At 43.3% G+C, this 27,542-nt stretch overlaps 5 protein-coding genes across 5 annotated transcripts; all 5 read right to left on the bottom strand.

The window, feature by feature from the left end:
• Window positions 1-965: 965 nt before the first annotated feature.
• Window positions 966-3,634, bottom strand: LOC113142607 (olfactory receptor 5B17-like). Its single transcript, XM_026327646.1, has 2 exons — window positions 2,747-3,634; window positions 966-1,055 (listed from the first exon to the last, which is right to left on the bottom strand). The coding sequence occupies exons 1-2, from the start codon at window positions 3,632-3,634 to the stop codon at window positions 966-968; spliced, it is 978 nt and encodes a 325-aa protein (XP_026183431.1).
• Window positions 3,635-6,368: 2,734 nt separating this feature from the next.
• LOC113142606 (olfactory receptor 5B17-like) lies at window positions 6,369-9,037 on the bottom strand. Its single transcript, XM_026327645.1, has 2 exons — window positions 8,150-9,037; window positions 6,369-6,458 (listed from the first exon to the last, which is right to left on the bottom strand). Exons 1-2 carry the CDS (start codon window positions 9,035-9,037, stop codon window positions 6,369-6,371), a joined length of 978 nt encoding a protein of 325 aa, XP_026183430.1.
• A 5,364-nt stretch (window positions 9,038-14,401) lies between these two features.
• On the bottom strand, window positions 14,402-15,343 carry LOC113143066 (olfactory receptor 5B17-like). The gene has a single exon (XM_026328527.1). The coding sequence runs from the start codon at window positions 15,341-15,343 to the stop codon at window positions 14,402-14,404; it is 942 nt and encodes a 313-aa protein (XP_026184312.1).
• Window positions 15,344-19,194: 3,851 nt separating this feature from the next.
• On the bottom strand, window positions 19,195-20,125 carry LOC113142605 (olfactory receptor 5B17-like). The gene is given in 2 exon segments (XM_026327644.1): window positions 19,195-19,233; window positions 19,235-20,125. Coding segments are annotated over 2 exon segments (930 nt in total).
• Window positions 20,126-25,700: 5,575 nt separating this feature from the next.
• LOC113143078 (olfactory receptor 2F1-like) lies at window positions 25,701-26,639 on the bottom strand. Its single transcript, XM_026328538.1, has one exon. The coding sequence runs from the start codon at window positions 26,637-26,639 to the stop codon at window positions 25,701-25,703; it is 939 nt and encodes a 312-aa protein (XP_026184323.1).
• Window positions 26,640-27,542: the final 903 nt, after the last annotated feature.

Raw genomic sequence — 27,542 nt, 5'->3', positions numbered from 1 at the left:
CAGCTCAGTATCACAGCATAAGTACAGCTGCTGTGAGCGACTTTCTATGCAAATATTCCCATTATTTCCCGCTCATTCAGACCTTTTCACTAAGAGCACACATTTGCCCAGCCTTTAATGCTGAGAAAACACGGCTTCTCTTCACCGACCACCTGGCCAGAAACTATATGAAGATCACACACAAGGAAATCAAATTCACGTTGGCTTTGTGTTTGGGAAGACGAAGCTAGTGCCGCAGCCTGATCAAACAATTTCAAGATTGGAGCTGCAGTGCTCACAGTTGAAATATCCGAGATGGTCGTGAGGGAGATGGATGAGACATTCGACAGCATCTCATATAACAATAATAGTGGGTCGCGCTCTGGTACATCCAAAACCACTTCAGGAGTTTCTATATCTAAATGCATAACAGCGTCCAACATATCTACAGTCTACATGACCTGTGCTCCCGCCGACTGTGGGTCTAGAGCTGTCACAGCTGCTCACAGCACTACTTGGCTTAACAGGCCAGTCTTCTTCATCAATCCCATCACTGCATGTGGTGTCACAAGAGAAGTATGACTTCAACAGCCTCCAAATGCCTTGAATGATTTTCAAAGCTTAGCCCACTCATCTGAGCAGTATGTCATCCATGTTGCTTCTTCCCTCCCAGCCAACAGCTGCACCAGTTGGCACATCTGCAGCCCTACAGTGGACACAATGAAAGCCAAAGTGTGCGTTATCAAAAGTGTCCAGTCCAAGCACTACAAGGACAAAATCAGATTCATACTTACAGGGGTAAACATTCTGGCATCAAGCAGCCTGCAGAAAGTGCACCCAGTTCTCAAATGTGACGGACTGTTGAGAGTTGGTGGTTGCATGTCACCCTCCAAGTTAGACACAGGTGATATCAATCCCATGACAATCCCTGGTCGACATCAGGTTGCACCCCTCCGAATATGGCATCAACATGAAGCTGTCAGTCATTAGGGAAAGTACTTCAGCGAGGGCTTCATTAGAGCAGCAGGATTCTGGATAGTGGGGGCCAAACATAGTGTCAGTAGTTTATTCTCTAACTGTGTCACTTGCAAAAGGTTGCAGGAACAAACAGAATGTCAGCAGATACGAGACCTACCAGCCAAATAACTTAAAGGAGCTGCACCTTTTCACGCATGTGAGCACAGATGTATTTGGACCATGGGTAATCATTTCACACTGCACAAGAGGAGGGCTATGATGTTTTCATGCATGTGCACATTAGCAGCACATATCAAGTTAATGGAAGCAGTGGGCACCGACTGCTTCATCAGTGCCTTGAAACACTTCTTTGCCATCAGAGGCCCCACAACGCAGATACAGCCTGACTGTGGCACTAATTTCATGGTCATTCTCACGACCACAAAATGGACAACACAAGACTGTAGGGAGATACCTCAACAAACTAAACTGCTCCTGGATATTCAATCCAACTCACGCTCTGTAAATGGGTGGCACATGGGAGAGGATCATCGCCATCACCAAATGCATTCTTGACTGCATGTTACATCAGCGTGGAGAATCACAGTTGACCCATGAAATGTTATCCACTTTCTTGGCTGATGCAGCTGCAATAATCAATGAACGCCCTCTCATCCTAGTGTCAGACCCAGAATCACCTCTGAGTCTCCCTCCAGCCACCCAAAACACAGATTCAACCTCCAGCTCCCCCCTAAAAGGAACAATGGAAGACGGTACAGCAGATTGTGTCATATTTTGGAATATGTGGATGCAAGAGTATCTCAGCACACTGCAGTTTCACCACAAGTGGCAGGAGTAGAGACCAAGCCTTCAGGAAGGAAACGTTGTTCTACTCAGGGACGCACAAGTGACAAGGAACGATTGGCTCATGACCATTGTCACAAAGAATTTACCAGCAGAGATTGACTGCTTAGAAAAGTTGAAGTTACCACACATGGTGATAAAAAGATTTTCTATCACCCTATCATTGATGTATTTCTCCTCTTGTTTTGTGTTGTTCCTACTTGTTGCAGAGGCAGCTGTAGCTCAGGAGGTAGAGCAGGTCAACCATGAATCAAAAGGGTGGGTGGTCCAATCCTTAGCAACACGAGTCCACATGTCAAAGTGTCCTTGGACAAGGAGAGATGCATGAGGGCCCCAAGGTGGCTGTTCAACTGGTGTTTGAGCGCATGAGTGATTGTGTGTTTCAATAAATATTGGAAAAGAGCTTTGAGTGGGCTTGAGTGTAGAAAAGTGCTCTACAAGTACAGGACCATTTACCATTTACAGCAACATCTGTAAGTACAGTATTGTTAGAAGCCTGTAGATAGTCAGTAGGGTATTTTCATTAGTCAAGAGAGATTTATTTATGCTGTAACTTGAAGCAATTGGCCAGAACCTCAGCAGTTTCTTTAGCATGTGAGCATTTCTTCTGATTGCTGTTCTTTACGTTAATGCATTGTGTCCAGCTTGTGTGTTGTACTTTCACAAAATTACTTCATTAAGCTTGAGGAAATCCATCCGTGTGTCAATGGAGTTCCTGCAGCTGTGTCAGACTCTCAGGTAACTTCCTAGACTTAACCAGCGAGTCCTAACAATGGATGATTAGACAAATTGAATTAATATGGGAAACTAAATGATCTTTAGAATGATGGATGTACATGTAGTCTTAAATAGTCCAGTATATGACATTAAAACATGAACAGTGACTTAGATTCATTCACTCTTTCATTGTGTTTTTGGTAAACATGACAAAAACTTTTTGTCTGACAGCTTTGATTTGCAGCCCATATATAAAGGCATTGATGCCAGGAGGGACCATGTGAAATATGATGGACGCCACTTTCCTTTGCTCTGATAAGTCAGGGAAACGATGGAGGATGATGTTAATTAAACATGAAAAATACATGATGAGGAACGCAGCTAGGTGGGTGGCACAGGTCTGCAGGGCTTTGGTGTTCAGAACCTTGTTCTTGCTGCTCAGGCACACCATGGTGATCCTTAGATAGGTGAGCATGATGCTGCCAATGGAGGCACCCATCACAATGACTGTGTAGCCGAGGCCGTAGATGTTATTAATGAGGATGCTTTCACAGGACAGTTTGAACAGGGAGGCGTTGTCACAGAATGGGCCGGCTATGATCGACCTGCAGCGTGACAGGCGGACACTGAGTCCAATGAGGATCAGCACCATGACAAAAACGACCCCCCAGGCCGACACCGACAGCTTCACCACCATCCTGTTGGTCATGATGCTGGTGTAACGCAAGGGGTTACAGATGGCCACGTACCGATCAAAGGCCATGACCATGAGAACTGTGTGGGAGGCGCCTGCGTAAATGTGAGCACAAAAAGCCTGAAGGACACAGTCGATGTACTGAATATACCGCTCTGTACTTGGAATCAACATGTCACTCAGCAAGCGAGGAATGATGGCCGTGGCCCCGAACATGTCATTAATACTCAGGTTGCAGAAGAGCAGGTACATGGGCTGGTGGAGGCTCCTGTCCATGAAGATCAGGACCACAAGGCTGATGTTGGACACCATGATGAAGATGTAGATGAGGAGGAGGAGGATGAAGGCAGGGGTGGAGGACTGAGGGGTGACCTGTAGCCCCTCCAGGAGCAGGATATCTTTACCTAAAGTTTGGTTCTCCATAGTGCTGAGATACAGGCAGAGATGTAGATATAGTCATGGTCACAAACTCCAGGAGAATTTCATTGTCATACGTGTTGAAAGTAGCACCTCAGAGAAAGACGACTGTTCAAAGCAAAAAAGAGAGTCAATATGCCCAAACTGAGGATAATGCATTTCTCTTGTGTTGGGACACACATTTGTCTCAATGTGAAATTTAAAACTCAAACTGAGCTGATCCAATTATTCAAACAGGATAAAAGTCAGAATCCTTCAAAGTAAAAGCCGATTGTCCAGTTTTACAAATACTGAAATCACTGAAATGTCTTTCAGCATTTGTGTGGATATGTTGTGCAGCCAAACTGAAATATCAAATAAAGTAAACACAACATGCACTGGCATATCAAGCTAAATGAAAAACGACATATCAGTTTGCATTTTTATTCGATTCCTGCCTGGTTATGCACAAATTAGCAAATTAAAATGTTTTTAACTTCATAGACGTCCCTTATTTTTCTGGGAATAGTTACATTTCTATCACTGAGCAGCTGGAAATATTAAATATGACTTCTGGTTTGTGTCACTAAGATCCATGTGTCTGCAGCTTCTCATTCACACCAAACACACTGAGAAGGATTCACTGCTTCAAGAGTCAATAGAACATTTCCATTTCAGATACGACTTTGATTTAATGAGCCACAGAAACACAGAAACCTCAGGACGTCACACTGAGACATAAAACTATGATCAAAACATGTCATGAACATGTTCAAACCATCAGAAGCTTTATGCATTAAAGAGTTCACATGTGGAGGCTCTCAGCAACACAAAAACAGCTCTAATGTACTGGATTGTGTAGAAAAGGTGACGGTGTCACGGTGCCATGATTCAGGAGTGAAGCACACAAACTGTCTCCTTATGGAAAGGAGAGAAATGGGCTCATCAGATTTGTAAAACTGCTGAAAGGTCTGAAAATAAAAGTCTACAGACACAGTTTTCAGTGGCACATGGTTGGAAGTCACTGCTGTGTAGCTTCAAATCCACAAAGCTTTGACAGGCTGGTTTTAAAGCAGCTGAATCTTCAAATAGTTTGGGCTGAATGTGGAACAGGCTGCTACAGCTGCAGCTGAAAACACCATCACCACAGCTCTTCATTGCTCCATTTCAACACAATCATTTCAAACACTTGGTTTTGCAGCAGAAGCTGTGATGCTGTTTGCAGCATTTCATAGCATTTCTATTCTTTTCTTCCCGTTTCAGTTGTTTTCATGTTGTCAAGATTTCATTGTGTTCATTCTCCACAAAACACATCACAAACTGCACAGAGCGATAACAACAACACTCATCTTTCTAGAGTCTCATCAAATTGAAGGGAACTTAAGCATGAAAGGTGATTTCTGGTTTTGGAATCTACAACACACATAATGAGTCGGTCATCACTAAGCTGGTTGGCATTATGCAGTGAACAAACAGCAGCGTCATTTGTCGACTGTGTGTGAGTGTGTGTCTCATGCTTACCTCCGTTGACATGAAGCCCCTCTCAGACCTGGGCCCACACTCTTTATAAGCTGAATGAGGCTCCTGGAGGTCCAGGGCTGATTGTGTCATTGATCCCTGAACACTTTCTATCCATGACATCATCTTTCTGTTTGTTGCTCCTTGTTGCTGTTGGAAACGTGTTGTTGAAGCACGTTTGACTAAAATCCATATGTAGATTTTGACATTAAACATTCACTTGCGTTTCCACTAAAGCAAATATTTTCTGTTCTATTTCTGACTGATCCTCCTGACAGCAGCTCAGTATCACAGCATAAGTACAGCTGCTGTGAGCGACTTTCTATGCAAATATTCCCATTATTTCCCGCTCATTCAGACCTTTTCACTAAGAGCACACATTTGCCCAGCCTTTAATGCTGAGAAAACACGGCTTCTCTTCACCGACCACCTGGCCAGAAACTATATGAAGATCACACACAAGGAAATCAAATTCACGTTGGCTTTGTGTTTGGGAAGACGAAGCTAGTGCCGCAGCCTGATCAAACAATTTCAAGATTGGAGCTGCAGTGCTCACAGTTGAAATATCCGAGATGGTCGTGAGGGAGATGGATGAGACATTCGACAGCATCTCATATAACAATAATAGTGGGTCGCGCTCTGGTACATCCAAAACCACTTCAGGAGTTTCTATATCTAAATGCATAACAGCGTCCAACATATCTACAGTCTACATGACCTGTGCTCCCGCCGACTGTGGGTCTAGAGCTGTCACAGCTGCTCACAGCACTACTTGGCTTAACAGGCCAGTCTTCTTCATCAATCCCATCACTGCATGTGGTGTCACAAGAGATGTATGACTTCAACAGCCTCCAAATGCCTTGAATGATTTTCAAAGCTTAGCCCACTCATCTGAGCAGTATGTCATCCATGTTGCTTCTTCCCTCCCAGCCAACAGCTGCACCAGTTGGCACATCTGCAGCCCTACAGAGGACACAATGAAAGCCAAAGTGTGCGTTATCAAAAGTGTCCAGTCCAAACACTACAAGGACAAAATCAGATTCATACTTACAGGGGTAAACATTCTGGCATCAAGCAGCCTGCAGAAAGTGCACCCAGTTCTCAAATGTGACGGACTGTTGAGAGTTGGTGGTTGCATGTCACCCTCCAAGTTAGACACAGGTGATATCAATCCCATGACAATCCCTGGTCGACATCAGGTTGCACCCCTCCGAATATGGCATCAACATGAAGCTGTCAGTCATTAGGGAAAGTACTTCAGCGAGGGCTTCATTAGAGCAGCAGGATTCTGGATAGTGGGGGCCAAACATAGTGTCAGTAGTTTATTCTCTAACTGTGTCACTTGCAAAAGGTTGCAGGGACAAACAGAATGTCAGCAGATACGAGACCTACCAGCCAAATAACTTAAAGGAGCTGCACCTTTTCACGCATGTGAGCACAGATGTATTTGGACCATGGGTAATCATTTCACACTGCACAAGAGGAGGGCTATGATGTTTTCATGCATGTGCACATTAGCAGCACATATCAAGTTAATGGAAGCAGTGGGCACCGACTGCTTCATCAGTGCCTTGAAACACTTCTTTGCCATCAGAGGCCCCACAACGCAGATACAGCCTGACTGTGGCACTAATTTCATGGTCATTCTCACGACCACAAAATGGACAACACAAGACTGTAGGGAGATACCTCAACAAACTAAACTGCTCCTGGATATTCAATCCAACTCACGCTCTGTAAATGGGTGGCACATGGGAGAGGATCATCGCCATCACCAAATGCATTCTTGACTGCATGTTACATCAGCGTGGAGAATCACAGTTGACCCATGAAATGTTATCCACTTTCTTGGCTGATGCAGCTGCAATAATCAATGAACGCCCTCTCATCCTAGTGTCAGACCCAGAATCACCTCTGAGTCTCCCTCCAGCCACCCAAAACACAGATTCAACCTCCAGCTCCCCCCTAAAAGGAACAATGGAAGACGGTACAGCAGATTGTGTCATATTTTGGAATATGTGGATGCAAGAGTATCTCAGCACACTGCAGTTTCACCACAAGTGGCAGGAGTAGAGACCAAGCCTTCAGGAAGGAAACGTTGTTCTACTCAGGGACGCACAAGTGACAAGGAACGATTGGCTCATGACCATTGTCACAAAGAATTTACCAGCAGAGATTGACTGCTTAGAAAAGTTGAAGTTACCACACATGGTGATAAAAAGATTTTCTATCACCCTATCATTGATGTATTTCTCCTCTTGTTTTGTGTTGTTCCTACTTGTTGCAGAGGCAGCTGTAGCTCAGGAGGTAGAGCAGGTCAACCATGAATCAAAAGGGTGGGTGGTCCAATCCTTAGCAACACGAGTCCACATGTCAAAGTGTCCTTGGACAAGGAGAGATGCATGAGGGCCCCAAGGTGGCTGTTCAACTGGTGTTTGAGCGCATGAGTGATTGTGTGTTTCAATAAATATTGGAAAAGAGCTTTGAGTGGGCTTGAGTGTAGAAAAGTGCTCTACAAGTACAGGACCATTTACCATTTACAGCAACATCTGTAAGTACAGTATTGTTAGAAGCCTGTAGATAGTCAGTAGGGTATTTTCATTAGTCAAGAGAGATTTATTTATGCTGTAACTTGAAGCAATTGGCCAGAACCTCAGCAGTTTCTTTAGCATGTGAGCATTTCTTCTGATTGCTGTTCTTTACGTTAATGCATTGTGTCCAGCTTGTGTGTTGTACTTTCACAAAATTACTTCATTAAGCTTGAGGAAATCCATCCGTGTGTCAATGGAGTTCCTGCAGCTGTGTCAGACTCTCAGGTAACTTCCTAGACTTAACCAGCGAGTCCTAACAATGGATGATTAGACAAATTGAATTAATATGGGAAACTAAATGATCTTTAGAATGATGGATGTACATGTAGTCTTAAATAGTCCAGTATATGACATTAAAACATGAACAGTGACTTAGATTCATTCACTCTTTCATTGTGTTTTTGGTAAACATGACAAAAACTTTTTGTCTGACAGCTTTGATTTGCAGCCCATATATAAAGGCGTTGATGCCAGGAGGGACCATGTGAAATATGATGGACGCCACTTTCCTTTGCTCTGATAAGTCAGGGAAACGATGGAGGATGATGTTAATTAACCCTGAAAAATACATGATGAGGAACGCAGCTAGGTGGGTGGCACAGGTCTGCAGGGCTTTGGTGTTCAGAACCTTGTTCTTGCTGCTCAGACACACCATGGTGATCCTCAGATAGGTGAGCATGATGCTGCAGATGGAGGAGCCAAGCAGGACAGCTGTGTAGCCGAGGCCGTAGATGTTATTAATGAGGATGCTTTCACAGGACAGTTTGAACAGGGAGGCGTTGTCACAGAATGGGCCGGCTATGATCGACCTGCAGCGTGACAGGCGGACACTGAGTCCAATGAGGATCAGCACCATGACAAAAACGACCCCCCAGGCCAACACCGACATCTTCACCACCATCCTGTTGGTCATGATGCTGGTGTAACGCAGGGGGTTACAGATGGCCACGTACCGATCAAAGGCCATGACCATGAGAACTGTGTGAGAGGCACCTGCGTAAATGTGAGCACAAAAAGCCTGAAGGACACAGTCGATGTACTGAATGTACCGCTCTGTACTTGGAATCAACATGTCACTCAGCAAGCGAGGAATGATGGCCGTGGCCCCGAACACGTCATTAATACTCAGGTTGCAGAAGAGCAGGTACATGGGCTGGTGGAGGCTCCTGTCCATGAAGATCAGGACCACAAGGCTGATGTTGGATACCATGATGAAGATGTAGATGAAGAGGAGGAGGATGAAGGCAGGGGTGGAGGACTGAGGGGTGACCTGTAGCCCCTCCAGGAGCAGGATATCTTTACCTAAAGTTTGGTTCTCCATAGTGCTGAGATACAGGCAGAGATGTAGATATAGTCATGGTCACAAACTCCAGGAGAATTTCATTGTCATACGTGTTGAAAGTAGCACCTCAGAGAAAGACGACTGTTCAAAGCAAAAAAGAGAGTCAATATGCCCAAACTGAGGATAATGCATTTCTCTTGTGTTGGGACACACATTTGTCTCAGTGTGAAATTTAAAACTCAAACTGAGCTGATCCAATTATTCAAACAGGATAAAAGTCAGAATCCTTCATATCAAGCTAAATGAAAAACAACATATCAGTTTGCATTTTTATTCGATTCCTGCCTGGTTATGCACAAATTAGCAAATTAAAATGTTTTTAACTTCATAGACGTCCCTTATTTTTCTGGGAATAGTTACATTTCTATCACTGAGCAGCTGGAAATATGAAATATGACTTCTGGTTTGTGTCACTAAGATCCATGTGTCTGCAGGTTCTCATTCAAACCAAACACACTGAGAAGGATTCACTGCTTCAAGAGTCAATAGAACATTTCCATTTCAGATACGACTTTGATTTAATGAGCCACAGAAACACAGAAACCTCAGGACGTCACACTGAGACATAAAACTATGATCAAAACATGTCATGAACATGTTCAAACCATCAGAAGCTTTATGCATTAAAGAGTTCACATGTGGAGGCTCTCAGCAACACAAAAACAGCTTTAATGTACTGGATTGTGTAGAAAAGGTGACGGTGTCACGGTGCCATGATTCAGGAGTGAAGCACACAAACTGTCTCCTTATGGAAAGGAGAGAAATGGGCTCATCAGATTTGTAAAACTGCTGAAAGGTCTGAAAATAAAAGTCTACAGACACAGTTTTCAGTGGCACATGGTTGGAAGTCACTGCCGTGTAGCTTCAAATCCACAAAGCTTTGACAGGCTGGTTTTAAAGCAGCTGAATCTTCAAATAGTTTGGGCTGAATGTGGAACAGGCTGCTACAGCTGCAGCTGAAAACACCATCACCACAGCTCTTCATTGCTCCATTTCAACACAATCATTTCAAACACTTGGTTTTGCAGCAGAAGCTGTGATGCTGTTTGCAGCATTTCATAGCATTTCTATTCTTTTCTTCCCGTTTCAGTTGTTTTCATGTTGTCAAGATTTCATTGTGTTCATTCTCCACAAAACACATCACAAACTGCACAGAGCGATAACAACAACACTCATCTTTCTAGAGTCTCATCAAATTGAAGGGAACTTAAGCATGAAAGGTGATTTCTGGTTTTGGAATCTACAACACACATAATGAGTCGGTCATCACTAAGCTGGTTGGCATTATGCAGTGAACAAACAGCAGCGTCATTTGTCGACTGTGTGTGAGTGTGTGTCTCATGCTTACCTCCGTTGACATGAAGCCCCTCTCAGACCTGGGCCCACACTCTTTATAAGCTGAATGAGGCTCCTGGAGGTCCAGGGCTGGTTGTGTCATTGATCCCTGAACACTTTCTATCCATGACATCATCTTTCTGTTTGTTGCTCCTTGTTGCGGTTGGACACGTGTTGTTGAAGCACGTTTGACTAAAATCCATATGTAGATTTTGACATTAAACATTCACTTGCGTTTCCACTAATGCAAATATTTTCTGTTCTATTTCTGACTGATCCTCCTGACAGCAGCTCAGTATCACAGCATAATCACAGCTGCTTTGTCCGAACATGTTGCTTGTTTCACACACATGAAGTAAGACAACCTGCACATTTCAAACTAAAGAAATTCAAACAGCTTTACATCAGGAAAGAAAGATGTTAACATGAAGGGTGCCTTCACGCCTTATTTCATCTTCTCCAAACCACCTGGTGAGTTTATTAACTTTTAGCAGCACAACATTGGAAGAAACTGACACTGAAAGATTTTTTCTGAGTAATATAGTGCAATACTAAAAATACAAACATTTTAATTAAGTAATTATTAATTTTCAGAGTTAATCATTTTTGGTTAACATCACCATTTCTGTAGCCAAAATAATTCTATACAATTGAAATTGTTAACTTCACACATGTACACAAACGCAGACCCCTTGAGCCATCCATGATTGGTTTCCTGCATCGTCGTGTTTGTCGGTGCGTCACCGGAACATGTGACTCAGAGCGAGAATGGCCACCTTCTGAAGATGGTGGCGGCAACGTGCACATCTCTGCTTTACTTATGGTCAAGCATCATAAGGGATTCTTAAATTCATTTGGCATGTTAACAGTGATCAACATTCAAGCGGTCCTCCACCTTTCCAGTCCACTAGACTGATGTTCCGGTGTGAGATGGCCGTACTGTCCTGCGAACGCCCGATCCCATCCAATTTCGGAAACTAAGCAGGGCCGGGCCTGTTTAATACTTGGCTCACCCAGGGTGGTCTTAGTGTTTCTCAATATTCCCTCCTCTATTCAAAATTGTCCCAGTCTAAGTGGCTGGGATTGCTGGAAGACCCTTCCACCAACAGGTGTCAATCAGTTTGAGCATATATCCCTTGTATTGGCTTCTCTTTTCTGGCTTCCAGCTCCTTTTAGATTTGATTTTAAGTTATTGGTTTTTGTTCTTAAGGCCTTAAAGGGGACATATAATGTACATTTTTTAGGGGGGGGAAATAGGCCCCGTAGTCACTTAAATATGTTTGTTATATTGTCATGATGAAATACCTTTCATATCGTTTTTTCTGGGATGTCTGAAACTAGCGCCACTGAAAAAGACCAGTTTTTGGTCTTAATTTGCATAAAGCTACTGCGGCCACGCCCCTTTGAGAAAGTGCCTGCTTATGTGGGTGAACTCCCCTTCTGGCGACATTCTTTTTTCCATGGCAACGGCGGTAGTTGTCATGGAAACGCTCGAGGAAGCTAATCAAGTACAGCAACCACTCTCCATCTTTACTCAGTCTAATGCTTTGCAAATAAACAGACCAACCAACAAATGCACTAAACACCTGTTGTCTAAACGTTTCCCTTTTTCAAACTACCAAGCAAACAGCCAGCCTGTCCTGTTTCAGAGTAAAAACGAGGCTGAGTATCATCTGCTCATCTTAGTATTCATGCTCATCATCTGCCTCCATTTAACCCTATCCTCTGTATCCTCCTCACCCACACCAACTATCCTCATGTCCTCCTTCACTACATCCAAGAACCTCCTCTTTGGTCTTCCTCTAGGCCTCCTTCCTGGCAGCTCTAACCTCAGCATCCTTTTACCAATGTATTCACTGTCCCTCCTCTGAACATGTCCAAACCATCTCAATCTGGCTTCCCTGGCTTTTTCTCCAAAACATCTAACATGAGGTGTCCCTCTGATGGACTCATTCTTGATCCTATCCATCCTCGTCACTCCCAGAGAGAACCTCAACATCTTCAGTTCTGCTACCTCCAGCTCTGCCTCCTGTCTTTTTCTCGGTGCCACTGTCTCTAAACCAGACAACATTGCTGGTCTCACCACTGTCTTGTCCACCTTTCCTTTCATTCTTGCTGACACTCTTTTGTCACACATCACACCTGACACTTTCCTCCACCCGTTCCAACCTGCTTGCACACGTCTCTTCACTTCTTTTCCACACTCTCTGTTGCTCTGGACTGTTGACCCTAGGTCCTTAAAATCCTCCACCTTCTTCACCTCTACTCCCTGTTACCTCACCGTTCTACTTGAGTCCCTCTCATTTACACGCATGTACTCTGTTTTACTGCTGCTAACCTTCATTCCTCTCCTTATCAGAGCAAACCTCCACCTCTCTAGATTTTCCCCCACTTGCTCCCTGCTCTCACTACAGATGACAATGTCATCTGCAACCATCATGGTCCATGGAGATTCCTGTCTAACCTCATCTGTCAGCCTGTCCATCACCACAGCAAACAAGAAGGGGCTCAAAGCTGATCCTTGGTGCAGCCCCACCTCCACCTTAAACTCTCTGTTGAACAGCACACCTCACCACTGTCTTACAGCTCTCATACATGTCCTACACCACTCGAACATACTTCTCTGCCACTCCAGACTTCCTCATACAAAACCACAGCTCCTCTCTCGGCACCCTGTCATACGCTTTTTCCAAATCCACAAAGACACAATGCAGCTCCTTCTGGCCTTCTCTGTACTTCTCCATCAGCATTCTCAAAGCAAATATTGTATCTGTGCTGCTCTTTCTTGGTATGAAACCATACTGCTGCTCACAAATGCTCACTTCTGACCTCAGCCTAGCCTCCACTACTCTTTCCCATAACTTCATTGTGTGACTCATCAGCTTTATTCCTCTGTGGTTTCCACAACTCTGCACGTCTCCCTTGTTCTTAAAGATGGGCACCAGTACACTTCTCCTCCATTCCTCAGGCATCCCCTCACTCTACAAGATCTTGTTAAGTAGCTCAGTCAAAGATGGTGATAAATTAGCTTATTACTAAAGACACTAACCTCATTAACATTCCAACATCCTGAATGTGCGTACAGACCTCAATATTCAACTTTTCTCTCCTCGTCTTCATTCTGCTTTCTGTACCGTGTCCCAGAGGCTCTGATCTCTTCATACTGCTGTCTGTTAATGTTCACTCAGACTTTTTTAAATGCTGATTCTGGGCCGTCCATGTCTTGATGTCCATCAATGTGCACAAGGTGGGTGCACCAATAAGAGCTGCAAAATCTGGGTTCATTAACAGACTGAATACATTTAGAAAACATTATTCAAACCATAATTGCAAGCAAGTATAACATGAGTGCATGCGCTCCAATGTTCACCTGGCCATCCAGACCCAGTCCTGTCTTAGCATTAGAATGTGAGTCTGGACCCCCTGGCATAGAGAGTCTTTTCCTACAGCTTCAATAGAGCCAGGCCAACCAGAGCCGTTTATTTGCAGTGGGGCGGGCTTTATGCTGTAGTCATCCAATCAGATTTAAACAAGCCGTGCACATACACACCGATTTTGCTGTTTACTCTGTTCAAAACTATGCACAGAACTGGAGATAACCCCAATATATTCTTGTGTTTTTACAACAAAAACCACAACAGTTATTTACTAGTGTCTCACACGCATCATCTCATTCAGCCTTTGATTGGTTTATTCTGCGTCCATTGGCCCGGCCCCTGGAAATCGATGTCAAGCAAAGCGATTCCAGACTAATTCTTTGTATAGCACAGAAACACAGTTAGCCTGGCAAGCCAGGCTACTCCAACGCATCTTGGAACCAAACACTTGCTGAGCTGCAGCAATCAGGAAACCAAGACCATTGCGGAACAAACTGTGTTCTGACCTCTGCTGTCGCCATTTTAACAGATGGGCAAACTACATTTTAAATAGGACATAAATGAGCTTAAACTAAACGCTCTGACAGATCTATGGATGTAGAAGAAACTGCTGCAATCTCCAGGTGCTGCCTCATTGCTCTGTCATTGATTTCCTGGTAAACAGGATCAAGATTTTTTGACGCACTGTTTTGATTTGCAGCCCGTAGATAACAGGGTGTGTAATAGGAGGAACTGTGCGTAACATGATGGCTGCCAGCTTCCTTTGCTCTGATAACTCAGGGAAACGGTGCAGGATGATGTTGAGAGTATCTGTGAAATACATGATGATGTAAACAGCCAGGTGGGTGGCACAGGTCTGCAGAGCTTTGGTGTTCAGAACTTTGTTCTTGCTGCTCAGACACACCATGGTGATCCTCAGATAGGTGAGCATGATGCTGCAGATGGAGGAGCCCAGCAGGACAGCTGTGTAGCCAAGGCTGTAGATGTTATTAATGAGGATGCTTTCACAGGACAGTTTGAACAGGGAGGCGTTGTCACAAAATGGGTTGAATATGATCGACCTGCAGCGTGACAGGCGGACACTGAGTCCAATGAGGATCAGCACCATGACAAAAACGACCCCCCAGGCCGACACCAACAGCTTCACCACCATCCTGTTGGTCATGATGCTGGTGTAACGCAGGGCGTTACAGATGGCCACGTACCGATCAAAGGCCATGACCATGAGAACTGTGTGGGAGGCGCCTGCGTAAATGTGAGCACAAAAAGCCTGAAGGACACAGTCGATGTAGTGAATGTACCGCTCTGTACTTGGAATCAACATGTCACTCAGCAAGCGAGGAATGATGGCCGTGGCCCCGAACACGTCATTAATACTCATGTTGCAGAAGAGCAGGTACATGGGCTGGTGGAGGCTCCTGTCCATGAAGATCAGGACCACAAGACCGATGTTGGACACCATGATGAAGATGTAGATGAGGAGGAGGAGGATGAAGGCAGGGGTGGAGGACTGAGGGGTGACCTGTAGCCCCTCCAGGAGCAGGATATCTTTACCTAAAGTTTGGTTCTCCATAGTGCTGAGATACAGACAGAGATGTAGATATAGTCATGGTCACAAACTCCAGGAGAATTTCATTGTCATACGTGTTGAAAGTAGCACCTCAGAGAAAGACGACTGTTCAAAGCAAAAAAGAGAGTCAATATGCCCAAACTGAGGATAATGCATTTCTCTTGTGTTGGGACACACATTTGTCTCAATGTGAAATTTAAAACTCAAACTGAGCTGATCCAATTATTCAAACAGGATAAAAGTCAGAATCCTTCAAAGTAAAAGCCGATTGTCCAGTTTTACAAATACTGAAATCACTGAAATGTCTTTCAGCATTTGTGTGGATATGATGTGCAGCCAAACTGAAATATTAAATAAAGGAAACACAACATTCACTGGCATATCAAGCTAAATGAAAAACGACATATCAGTTTGCATTTTTATTCGATTCCTGCCTGGTTATGCACAAATTAGCAAATTAAAATGTTTTTAACTTCATAGACGTCCCTTATTTTTCTGGGAATAGTTACATTTCTATCACTGAGCAGCTGGAAATATGAAATATGACTTCTGGTTTGTGTCACTAAGATCCATGTGTCTGCAGGTTGTCATTCAAACCAAACACACTGAGAAGGATTCACTGCTTCAAGAGTCAATAGAACAGAACAGTCAGATATGACTTTGATTTAATGAGCCACAGAAACACAGAAACCTCAGGACGTCACACTGAGACATAAAACTATGATCAAAACATGTCATGAACATGTTCAAACCATCAGAAGCTTTATGCATTAAAGAGTTCACATGTGGAGGCTCTCAGCAACACAAAAACAGCTCTAATGTACTGGATTGTGTAGAAAAGGTGACGGTGTCACGGTGCCATGATTCAGGAGTGAAGCACACAAACTGTCTCCTTATGGAAAGGAGAGAAATGTGCTCATCAGATTTGTCAAACTGCTGAAAGGTCTGAAAATAAAAGTCTACAGACACAGTTTTCAGTGGCACATGGTTGGAAGTCACTGCCGTGTAGCTTCAAATCCACAAAGCTTTGACAGGCTGGTTTTAAAGCAGCTGAATCTTCAAATCGTTTGGGCTGAATGTGGAACAGGCTGCTACAGCTGCAGCTGAAAACACCATCACCACAGCTCTTCATTGCTCCATTTCAACACAATCATTTCAAACACTTGGTTTTGCAGCAGAAGCTGTGATGCTGTTTGCAGCATTTCATAGCATTTCTATTCTTTTCTTCCCGTTTCAGTTGTTTTCATGTTGTCAAGATTTCATTGTGTTCATTCTCCACAAAACACATCACAAACTGCACAGAGCGATAACAACAACACTCATCTTTCTAGAGTCTCATCAAATTGAAGGGAACTTAAGCATGAAAGGTGATTTCTGGTTTTGGAATCTACAACACACATAATGAGTCGGTCATCACTAAGCTGGTTGGCATTATGCAGTGAACAAACAGCAGCGTCATTTGTCGACTGTGTGTGAGTGTGTGTCTCATGCTTACCTCCGTTGACATGAAGCCCCTCTCAGACCTGGGCCCACACTCTTTATAAGCTGAATGAGGCTCCTGGAGGTCCAGGGCTGATTGTGTCATTGATCCCTGAACACTTTCTATCCATGACATCATCTTTCTGTTTGTTGCTCCTTGTTGCCGTTGGAAACGTGTTGTTGAAGCACGTTTGACTAAAATCCATATGTAGATTTTGACATTGAAGATTCATCCATCCAAATGTCACACACACACTCCAAACATATTTTACTACTAAATACAAACAAATATTTTCTGTTTTACTACCAGGATTTGAAAATGCCTAACACTCTTTGCCTGACTTCACTCTGGTATGTGCAGACTGAGATGCTGAGCCAATGGCAAGACAAAAGGAGAAGGACTGGTGTTATTTGTGAACAAGTGATGATGTGACCCTGCTCATATAACTGACAAGGAAATTACATCTTTTCAGGATATGGAGGTTTTGGCAGCTGGTCTCTGACCTTATTATGTTCCCAGGAAATAGCATGGTCATATCATGGCCAAACTTGTTTACATTCAACCAAGAGCTAATGCTGATGTTCCATGTGAAGTCATCATGAGACTGTTACCAGGATACAAACTCAACATTCTGAGGCCTCATTATAATATCAAGAGATTTTAACCATGTGACTGGGTTTTCCCAGATTGTCAACTGTTCTACCAGAGAAGGTCAAACACTGGATCTGCTGCTACAAACATCAAGGGGGCCTATACCTCTACTGCCTTACCACCACTCAGCAGGTCAGATCACAACCTGGTCTTACTGCAGACCAGGAAGGTTCTGATGCAAGGGTTTACTATGGCACAGGGTCTGAATACAGGCGAGGGAAGTGCAACTGTCACAGTGCTCATTAGCTTCGGTCTGGGACTTTTATTTTGTAGTTTCCTGTTCTGCCCTGTTTTTACTTTCCCCTGCTTTACACCCCTGATTGCCTTGATTGTGTTCACCTGTGTCTCATTAGCAGGTAAAAAAAACCATGAGATGGGCATGCAAATTACTGCAACACCACCAATGCAAACGGTGTTTTTTAATTTTCAGTCCGCATTCCAGCCCTCACTTATAACAATGACCTTTGGGTGGTGACTAAATGAATGAGACTAAGAAAACAAATGGCCAAAATGAGGGTCCTTTCTAGGGTGGACTCAGCCTTAGAGGTAGGCTAAGGACGTCAAACATCCCCTCAGACACATAGCAGGCTTCTTTAGCCAGAAGCACAGAGATTAAGAAAGGATGTAAAAGGATCTGTGTAATACAGTAGTTGTAGGAGCCAAAACTCTTATTTGATTGTGTTATACTTACTTTCTCTCTTCTGTCTTGAGCAAGTCTCTCTCTCGCCTCCCTCTAGTGGTCGAGTGGCCATCTTTTCCATATATGCAGGTGATGCTACTGGAGAGGGTGTGGCTGGTGCAGGAACTAATGGTCTTTGACAACAATTAAGAAGAACCTGAAACTGAATCTGTAATTGATCTTGTTAATTTGGATTTTCATTGAAGTTTTTTACCTTCTCAGCGTTATATCCTCATTTATGTTGAATAAATTCTAGAATATTTTTGGACTTTACTCATCTGGACCTCCTTAATTTGGATGTTTGAGTCAGACTCTCCAGCTAGGCCACCAGAGTGGTTATCAATAGAAGTAAGAAATAGTCACTACAGCAGTAATGAACCCAAACCTCAGAGAAAGAAGACAGTAACTGATTTTTCAAATCAATAATTTTCTTTTTAAAATTATTGTTATTGACACCAGTTCTCCAAAATGACAAACAGCTCATTTGATATCTTTATTGTCTAAGACTAGATCACTCTGATACTGTACCTGAAAAGCTGTTAGAGCTGCAATGTGTAAAATGGGAAAGATTTAGCAGCATCGAGTGGTAAGAGTGTAGACTGCAACCTTCTGACCACCCCTCACATGCCTCACCTTTTCCTGACATGAGGGGAGGTACAGTGTCCATCACCTTTAAAACAAAATGTGATTTCCTGTCTAGAGCCAGTGTTGGTTTTGTCTGTTCTGGGCTACTGTAGAGACATGGCAGCACAATATGGCTGCCTCCATGACAGAAGACCCTCCCCCTTTTAAATTTAAAAAATGTATTGAAGTTTAAAATGAAAAAGGTGGAGGAAACATGAAAGAAAAACTAAATGTGTAAACAGAAATCTATATCATCAACTGATCATTACATGTATACTTAGGTAAATGACATTAATTTGCAAATTAAAGGAGTCACATGAAAAATCCTTTAATTGCATCTGTAAATATTCAGATAAGTGAAACAAATTTGTTAAAAATGATTTAGATTTAATTGAGTGGGAACTCATTACCGTGTCACCTTCAGTGTATTCCTGGTAAACATGACAAAAACTTTTTGTCTAACAGCTTTGATTTGCAGCCCGTAAATAACAGCATTCATAGCAGGAGGAACCACGTGAAACACGATAGCCACCAGCTTCCTTTGGTCTGATAAGTCAGGGAAACGGTGCAGAATGACATTGACCACCCCTGACAAAATCATGATGAGGTACGCAGCCAGATGGGTGGCACAGGTCTGCAGAGCCCGATTGTTCAGCACCTTGTTCTTGCTGCTCAGACACACCATGGTGATCCTAAGATAAGTAAAAACTGAGCTGGCAATGGAGGTGCCCAGCAGGACAGCTGTGTAACCGAGGCCGTAGATGTTATTAATGAGGATGCTTTCACAGGACAGTTTGAACAGCGAGGCGTTGTCACAGAATGGGCCGGCTATGATTGACCTGCAGCGTGACAGGCGGACACTGAGTCCAATGAGGATCAGCACCATCACAAAAACGACCCCCCAGGCCGACACCGACAGCTTCACCACCATCCTGTTGGTCATGATGCTGGCGTAATGCAGGGGGTTACAGATGGCCACGTACCGATCAAAGGCCATGACCATGAGAACTGTGTGAGAGGCACCAGCGTAAATCTGAGCACAAAAAGCCTGAAGGACACAGTCGATGTAGTGAATGTACCGCTCTGTACTTGGAATCAACATGTCACTCAGCAAGCGAGGAATGATGGCCGTGGCCCCGAACACGTCATTAATACTCAGGTTGCAGAAGAGCAGGTACATGGGCTGGTGGAGGCTCCTGTCCATGAAGATCAGGACCACAAGGCTGATGTTGGACACCATGATGAAGATGTAGATGAGGAGGAGGAGGATGAAGGCAGGGGTGGAGGACTGAGGGGTGACCTGTAGCCCCTCCAGGAGCAGGATATGTTTACCCAAAGTTTGGTTCTCCATAGTGCTGAGGGTTAATTAAAGCCTGGGCTGAATGAGAGAGAAGAACAGAAATGGCCTTTAAGATCAAATACATAACCCTGTTGGTCAAAGTCCCAGTGTACCTGAACACACCAATAATTGGGCAAATATGATGAAGCTTAGATACAATGGAAGAACTGGTTTCTGAAACACATCAGCAGCAGCATGTAAAAAAGGAGAGCTGTTCTGGGAGAAAAAGTGATTTGCACTAATATGCACAAAGTGTTGAACGATTGTTCCTCAAGTCTGGACATCGATTCACTTCTGACTGAAAAGTAAGACTCAGTAAAGTGAACAGGACACAACTGAGGATACTGCTCCTTCAAAGTGAATGTTTATTGTGGAAATCCAGGACTTCCAATAATGAAAATATTCATACAGAAAAAACAAAGAGAGATTTATTTTGGTATGTGGTGCATATGATATACAGCAACACTGAAACATCATGTGTGAAAAGTATAATCACTGCTAAAATGAAAAGAAATCAGCATTTGAAAAATAATTTCCAGGGCACTCTGAAGGAGAGAACTGCCATGCAAATGGTTATCAGACATTTAAAAACAGTTTGAAACTGAAGAGAGTCATGAATTAATGTCGTATCCAGACATAGTGTGAAACAGCACAGTTCTGGTTTGTGTCACTAAGATCCATGTGTCTGCAGGTTGTCATTCAAACCAAACACACTGAGAAGGATTCACTGCTTCAAGAGTCAATAGAACATTTCCATTTCAGATACGACTTTGATTTAATGAGCCACAGAAACACAGAAACCTCAGGACGTCACACTGAGACATAAAACTATGATCAAAACATGTCATGAACATGTTCAAACCATCAGAAGCTTTATGCATTAAAGAGTTCACATGTGGAGGCTCTCAGTAACACAAAAACAGCTCTAATGTACTGGATTGTGTAGAAAAGGTGACGGTGTCACGGTGCCATGATTCAGGAGTGAAGCACACAAACTGTCTCCTTATGGAAAGGAGAGAAATGTGCTCATCAGATTTGAAAAACTGCTGAAAGGTCTGAAAATAAAAGTCTACAGACACAGTTTTCAGTAGCACATGGTTGGAAGTCACTGCCGTGTAGCTTCAAATCCACAAAGCTTTGACAGGCTGGTTTTAAAGCAGCTGAATCTTCAAATCGTTTGGGCTGAATGTGGAACAGGCTGCTACAGCTGCAGCTGAAAACACCATCACCACAGCTCTTCATTGCTCCATTTCAACACAATCATTTCAAACACTTGGTTTTGCAGCAGAAGCTGTGATGCTGTTTGCAGCATTTCATAGCATTTCTATTCTTTTCTTCCCGTTTCAGTTGTTTTCATGTTGTCAAGATTTCATTGTGTTCATTCTCCACAAAACACATCACAAACTGCACAGAGCGATAACAACAACACTCATCTTTCTAGAGTCTCATCAAATTGAAGGGAACTTAAGCATGAAAGGTGATTTCTGGTTTTGGAATCTACAACACACATAATGAGTCGGTCATCACTAAGCTGGTTGGCATTATGCAGTGAACAAACAGCAGCGTCATTTGTCGACTGTGTGTGAGTGTGTGTCTCATGCTTACCTCCGTTGACATGAAGCCCCTCTCAGACCTGGGCCCACACTCTTTATAAGCTGAATGAGGCTCCTGGAGGTCCAGGGCTGATTGTGTCATTGATCCCTGAACACTTTCTATCCATGACATCATCTTTCTGTTTGTTGCTCCTTGTTGCTATTGGACACGTGTTGTTGAAGCACGTTTGACTAAAATCCATATGTAGATTTTGACATTAAAGATTCACTTGCGTTTCCACTAAAGCAAATATTTTCTGTTCGAAATCTTTATTATTTTTCTTCCATACATTTTTCGGTCTCTAACTCCTTCCGCATACTTTCAGCTAGAAAAACCACTCAAATGTCAAAATGTTCAGCTTTTTAATTTCTGCTTGTATTCAGCTTTTTGATATCTTTCATATTTTTTAAGATATTCAGCTTTTATCAAACTTTTTGTTCCATTAAAATGAATGGAGAGAATGTTCAAGTCCTCTTCAACTTTGACCTCTTTTAGATTTAACTACTTCAGCATACTTAGAGCTAGAAAAGCCATTTGACTTTTAAACAGTTCTACAGACATTAAACTATTAGTCTTGTGTTCAGCTTTTTGATATCTGTTTTTGGTTTTCATTAATCGCAGTTACGGTTTATGGTGTTTTTATCCCTTTTCTGTATTTTACATATGGGAGCAGAACGTTCAGAGCTAGAGTGGGTGATGTCATCAGTGACATCACCCACTCTAGCCTTCATCTTTTGGAATATCTTCACAAAAATGAATCAGTCTCTTTGTTGAAGTCTCCTGGCTCTGTTAGTCAAGGAATTATTTTGATGGGTCCTATAGTTTTTCTGTAGTCCTCCATTTTGTGAGGTGAAGTTTTCTCAGCTTCTCCTGTACTGTGCCTGCATAAAGCACTGTGCCACTGTCACTCCCCCTCCCACTCTGGGCTCAGGTCACCATAGCAACAGCTCACAAAGCAGTAGTAGAGACCACAGCTGTCTGTGGTTGGTAATTAGACTGACTGGCTGCCTAATGTCCACAGCTGTTACACATGGGGGCCATCCTCAGTGTGGGCCATGTTGTCTTCTCCAAGCAGAATGTGACAACACTTTCACAATAAAAGTCTGCAGTTATTTAACTATATTAACTTTCTAAAGTATAATTGATTTGATTGATTTTGATTTCGGGTCTCAACAATCACAAAAACTATGTAATCAAAGAAAAAAAAAACATTATTCCGTTTTTCAAGTTATTTTGGCCTGAGTTCTTTTTTTTTTTAACCCTTATTAGCCCCGCAATGGGGAAATTCCATTACCATCCAAAGTGCACTCACACAGCAGTAAACACACACCCAGAGCAGTGGGCAGCCAGTGCTGCGGCGCCCGGGGAGCAGTTGAGGGTCCAGTGCTTTGTGGTATTGAAGGTGGACAGGGCACTGGCAGAGGATCACTGATTTGGAAGCGCGGCTTTGCACCTTTGAACAAGAGCCAGCTAGCCTAGTCTTAACCCTGTTAGCAGATGTGGCTCCGCCGAGCTCAGGGTCTGTTAGCTGTCCAAGAGCAGCTCCAGAGCAGCCCAGAGAATTAGCCTGGGTGACGGTCCGACAGAAACATACTCCTAAGCAGAAGCCCACGGCTCATCATCATCCTGTTCGCATCTCTAATAGATTGTCCCTGCTGAGCGACACACCCGCTGAGAAACCGACTCTGATAATTGGCAATTCCATAGTCAGAAACGTGAAGCATGAGACACCAGCAACCATAGTCATATGTATTCCTGGGGCCAGAGCAGACGACATCTAGTCAAATTTGAAGCTGCTGGCTAAGGCTAATCATAAATATTGAAAAATTGTTATTCACATCAGCAGCAATGACACTCGATCAGCACTGTTAAAAGTCACCAACGATCTCGTCGCCTCAGATAATGGACTTATTTCTATACTTTTCCTTCTAGACCTTAATGCTGCATTTGACATTATTGACCAGAGCATCTTATTACAGAGACTGGACCATTTCAATTCAATTCAATTCAATTCAATTCAATTCAATTCAATTCAATTCAATTTTATATGTATAGCGCCAAATCACAATACAAATCATCTCAAGGTACTTTACAAAAACTAAAACTAAAAACCCAACAATTCCCTTATGAGCAAGCACTTGGTGACAGTGGAGAGGAAAAACTCCCTTTAACGGAAGAAAAAACCTCCAGCAGAACCAGGCTCAGTTTGGGCGGCCATCTGCTTCGACCAGTTGGGGTGAGTGGATAGAGCAGAGAGAAAAGAACTCTGCGACTACTATCAGAGGAACAGCATTAAAATGGTTCTAATCCTATTTATAAGACAGATACCAGTTTGTTCATGTCCATGATGAACGTTCCACATGTACAAAAGTCAGTTATGGAGTTCCACAAGGATCTGTGCTAGGATCGATTCTGTTCACCCCCGTACATGCTTCCTTGAGGCTATGTCATTAGGAAGCACTCTATTAATTACCACTGCTATGCAGATGACACACAGCTGTAACTATCTATGAAATCTGATAAGACAAACCAGTTAACCATATTTGTTAAGGACATAAAGGCCTAGATGACCAGTAACTTTCTACTTTTAAACTCATATAAAACAGAAGTTATTGTATTTGGGCCTAAAAACCTCAGAAATAGCTTTTCTAACAATATAGCTACTCTAGATGGCATAGCCCTGGCCCCCAGCACTACTGTGAAAAACCTTGGAGTTATTTTTGACCAGGACATGTCCTTTAACTCACACGTAAAACAAATCTCTAGAAGTGCCTTCTTTCACCTGCGCAACATCGCCAAAATTAGGAACATCCTGTTTCAAAATGATGCAGAAAAACCAGTCCATGCATTTGTTACCTCAAGGCTAGATTACTGTAACTCATTACTCTCTGGGTGTCCCAGTATCTCCATAAAAAGGCTCCAGTTAATCCAGAATGCTGCAGCCAGAGTCCTGACAGAAACTTGCAAGAGAGATCATATTTCTCCTGTATTAGCTTTTCTTCATTGGCTGCCTGTAAAATCCAGAATAAAATTTAAAATCCTTCTCCTCACATACAAATCCCTTCATGATCGAGCTCCTTCATACCTTAAAGACCCCATAGTGCCACATTATCCCAATAGACCACTTCGCTCTCAGAGTGCAGGTCTACTTGTGGTTCCCAGAGTTTCCAAAAGCAGAATGGGAGGCAGAGCCTTTAGTTATCAAGCTCCTCTCCTGTGGAACCAGCTCCAAGTCTGGGTTCAGGAGGCAGACCCTCTCTCTCTCAGGCAACCCTGAACCATCCCTTAGTTATGCTGCTATAGGCCTAGGCTGCCCGAGGACCATCAGTGCACTGAGCTCCTCTACCCTAACCCTCCCCTCCCTTCCCTTCCCCTCTCCCCTCTCCTTCTCTCCTCCCCCCTCACATGTATATTCCACCACTGAATGTCTCTAACCTTGTGCTCTCTGTTTCCCCTACTTTGTGATCTCTCTCTCTCTCTCTCTCTCTCTTTGTAAAGTGCCTTGAGATGATTGTATTGTGATTTGGTGCTAATCAAATAAAATTGAATTGAATTGAATTGAATTGAATTGAATTGAATTGAATTGAATTGAATTCATGGGCTGCATTTTAAGGCCGATTACATCGCAGTGCCACAAAAAGGCTGTCCCATTTCAGTGGCTCCTTTAACTGCAGCCTGACACAAACAGGAAGTCTCACCTTCACCAGACTGGCTTGGTTCGTTTCAGCCCATAGTTCGTCCTTCTGGGCTACAACAGCCATGTCCTTCGAAGGATGTGGCCCCTGAAATGAGACTGGAACCAAAAACTTGCTGAGCTGCAGAATTCAGGAAACCAAGACCATTGCTGAACAAACTTTGTTCTGACCTCTGCTGTCACCATTTTAACAGATGGGCAAACTACATTTTAAATAGGACATAAATGAGCTTAAACTAAACGCTCTGACAGATCTATGGATGTAGAAGAAACTGCTGCAATCTCCAGGTGCTGAGCTCATTACTCTGTCATTGATTTCCTGGTAAACAGGATCAAGATTTTTTGACGCACTGTTTTGATTTGCAGCCCGTAGATAACAGGGTGTGTAATAGGAGGAACTGTGCGTAACATGATGGCTGCCAGCTTCCTTTGCTCTGATAACTCAGGGAAACGGTGCAGGATGATGTTGAGAGTATCTGTGAAATACATGATGATGTAAACAGCCAGGTGGGTGGCACAGGTCTGCAGAGCTTTGCTGTTCATCACCTTGTTCTTGCTGCTCAGACACACCATGGTGATCCTCAGATAGGTGAGCATGATGCTGCAGATGGAGGAGCCCAGCAGGACGACTGTGTAGCTGAGGCCATAAATGTTATTAATGGAGACATCTTCACAGGACAGTTTGAACAGGGAGGCGTTGTCACAAAATGGGTTGAATATAATCGACCTGCAGCGTGACAAGCGGACACTGAGTCCAATGAGGATCAGCACCATGACAAAAACAACCCCCCAGGCCAACACCGACAGCTTCACCACCATCCTGTTGGTCATGATGGTGGCGTAACGCAGGGGGTTACAGATGGCCACGTACCGATCAAAGGCCATGACCATGAGAACTGTGTGGGAGGCGCCTGCATTAAAGTGAGCACAAAAAGCCTGAAGGACACAGTCGATGTAGTGAATGTACCGCTCTGTACTTGGAATCAACATGTCACTCAGCAAGCGAGGAATGATGGCCGTGGCCCCGAACACGTCATTAATACTCAGGTTGCAGAAGAGCAGGTACATGGGCTGGTGGAGGCTCCTGTCCATGAAGATCAGGACCACAAGGCTGATGTTGGACACCATGATGAAGATGTAGATGAGGAGGAGGAGGATGAAGGCAGGGGTGGAGGACTGAGGGGTGACCTGTAGCCCCTCCAGGAGCAGGATATGTTTACCCAAAGTTTGGTTCTCCATAGTGCTGAGGGTTAATTAAAGCCTGGGCTGAATGAGAGAAGAACAGAAATGGCCTTTAAGATCAAATACATAACCCTGTTGGTCAAAGTCCCAGTGTACCTGAACACACCAATAACTGGGCAAATATAATGAAGCTCAGATACAATGGAAGAACTGGTTTCTGAAACACATCAGCAGCAACATGTAAAAAAGGAGAGCTGTTCTGGGAGAAAAAGTGATTTGCACTAATATGCAAGTGTTGAACGATTGTTCCTCAAGTCTGGACATCGATTCACTTCTGACTGAACAGTAAGATTCAGTAAAGTGAACAGGACACAACTGAATATACTGCTCCTTCAAAGTAAAGGCCTATTGTGGAAATCCAGGACTTCCAATAATGAAAATATTCATACAGTAAAAACAAAAACTCTGAAGGAGAGAACTGCCATGCAAATGGTTATCAGACATTTAAAAACAGTTTGAAACTGAAGCGAGTCATGAATTAATGTCGTATCCAGACATAGTGTGAAACAGCACAGTTCTGGTTTGTGTCACTAAGATCCATGTGTCTGCAGGTTGTCATTCAAATCAAACACACTGAGAAGGATTCACTGCTTCAAGAGTCAATAGAACATTTCCATTTCAGATATGACTTTGATTTAATGAGCCACAGAAACACAGAAACCTCAGGACGTCACACTGAGACAAAACTATGATCAAAACATGTCATGAACATGTTCAAACCATCAGAAGCTTTATGCATTAAAGAGTTCACATGTGGAGGCTCTCAGTAACACAAAAACAGCTCTAATGTACTGGATTGTGTAGAAAAGGTGACGGTGTCACGGTGCCATGATTCAGGAGTGAAGCACACAAACTGTCTCCTTATGGAAAGGACAGAAATGTGCTTATCAGATTTGTAAA

Source organism: Mastacembelus armatus, chromosome 14 (genome assembly GCF_900324485.2).
Source record: "Mastacembelus armatus chromosome 14, fMasArm1.2, whole genome shotgun sequence".
NCBI classification, from domain to species: Eukaryota; Metazoa; Chordata; class Actinopteri; order Synbranchiformes; family Mastacembelidae; genus Mastacembelus; species Mastacembelus armatus.
The sequence above is the reverse complement of the archived record's forward strand: the minus strand, read 5'-3'. Positions and strand labels throughout refer to the sequence as shown.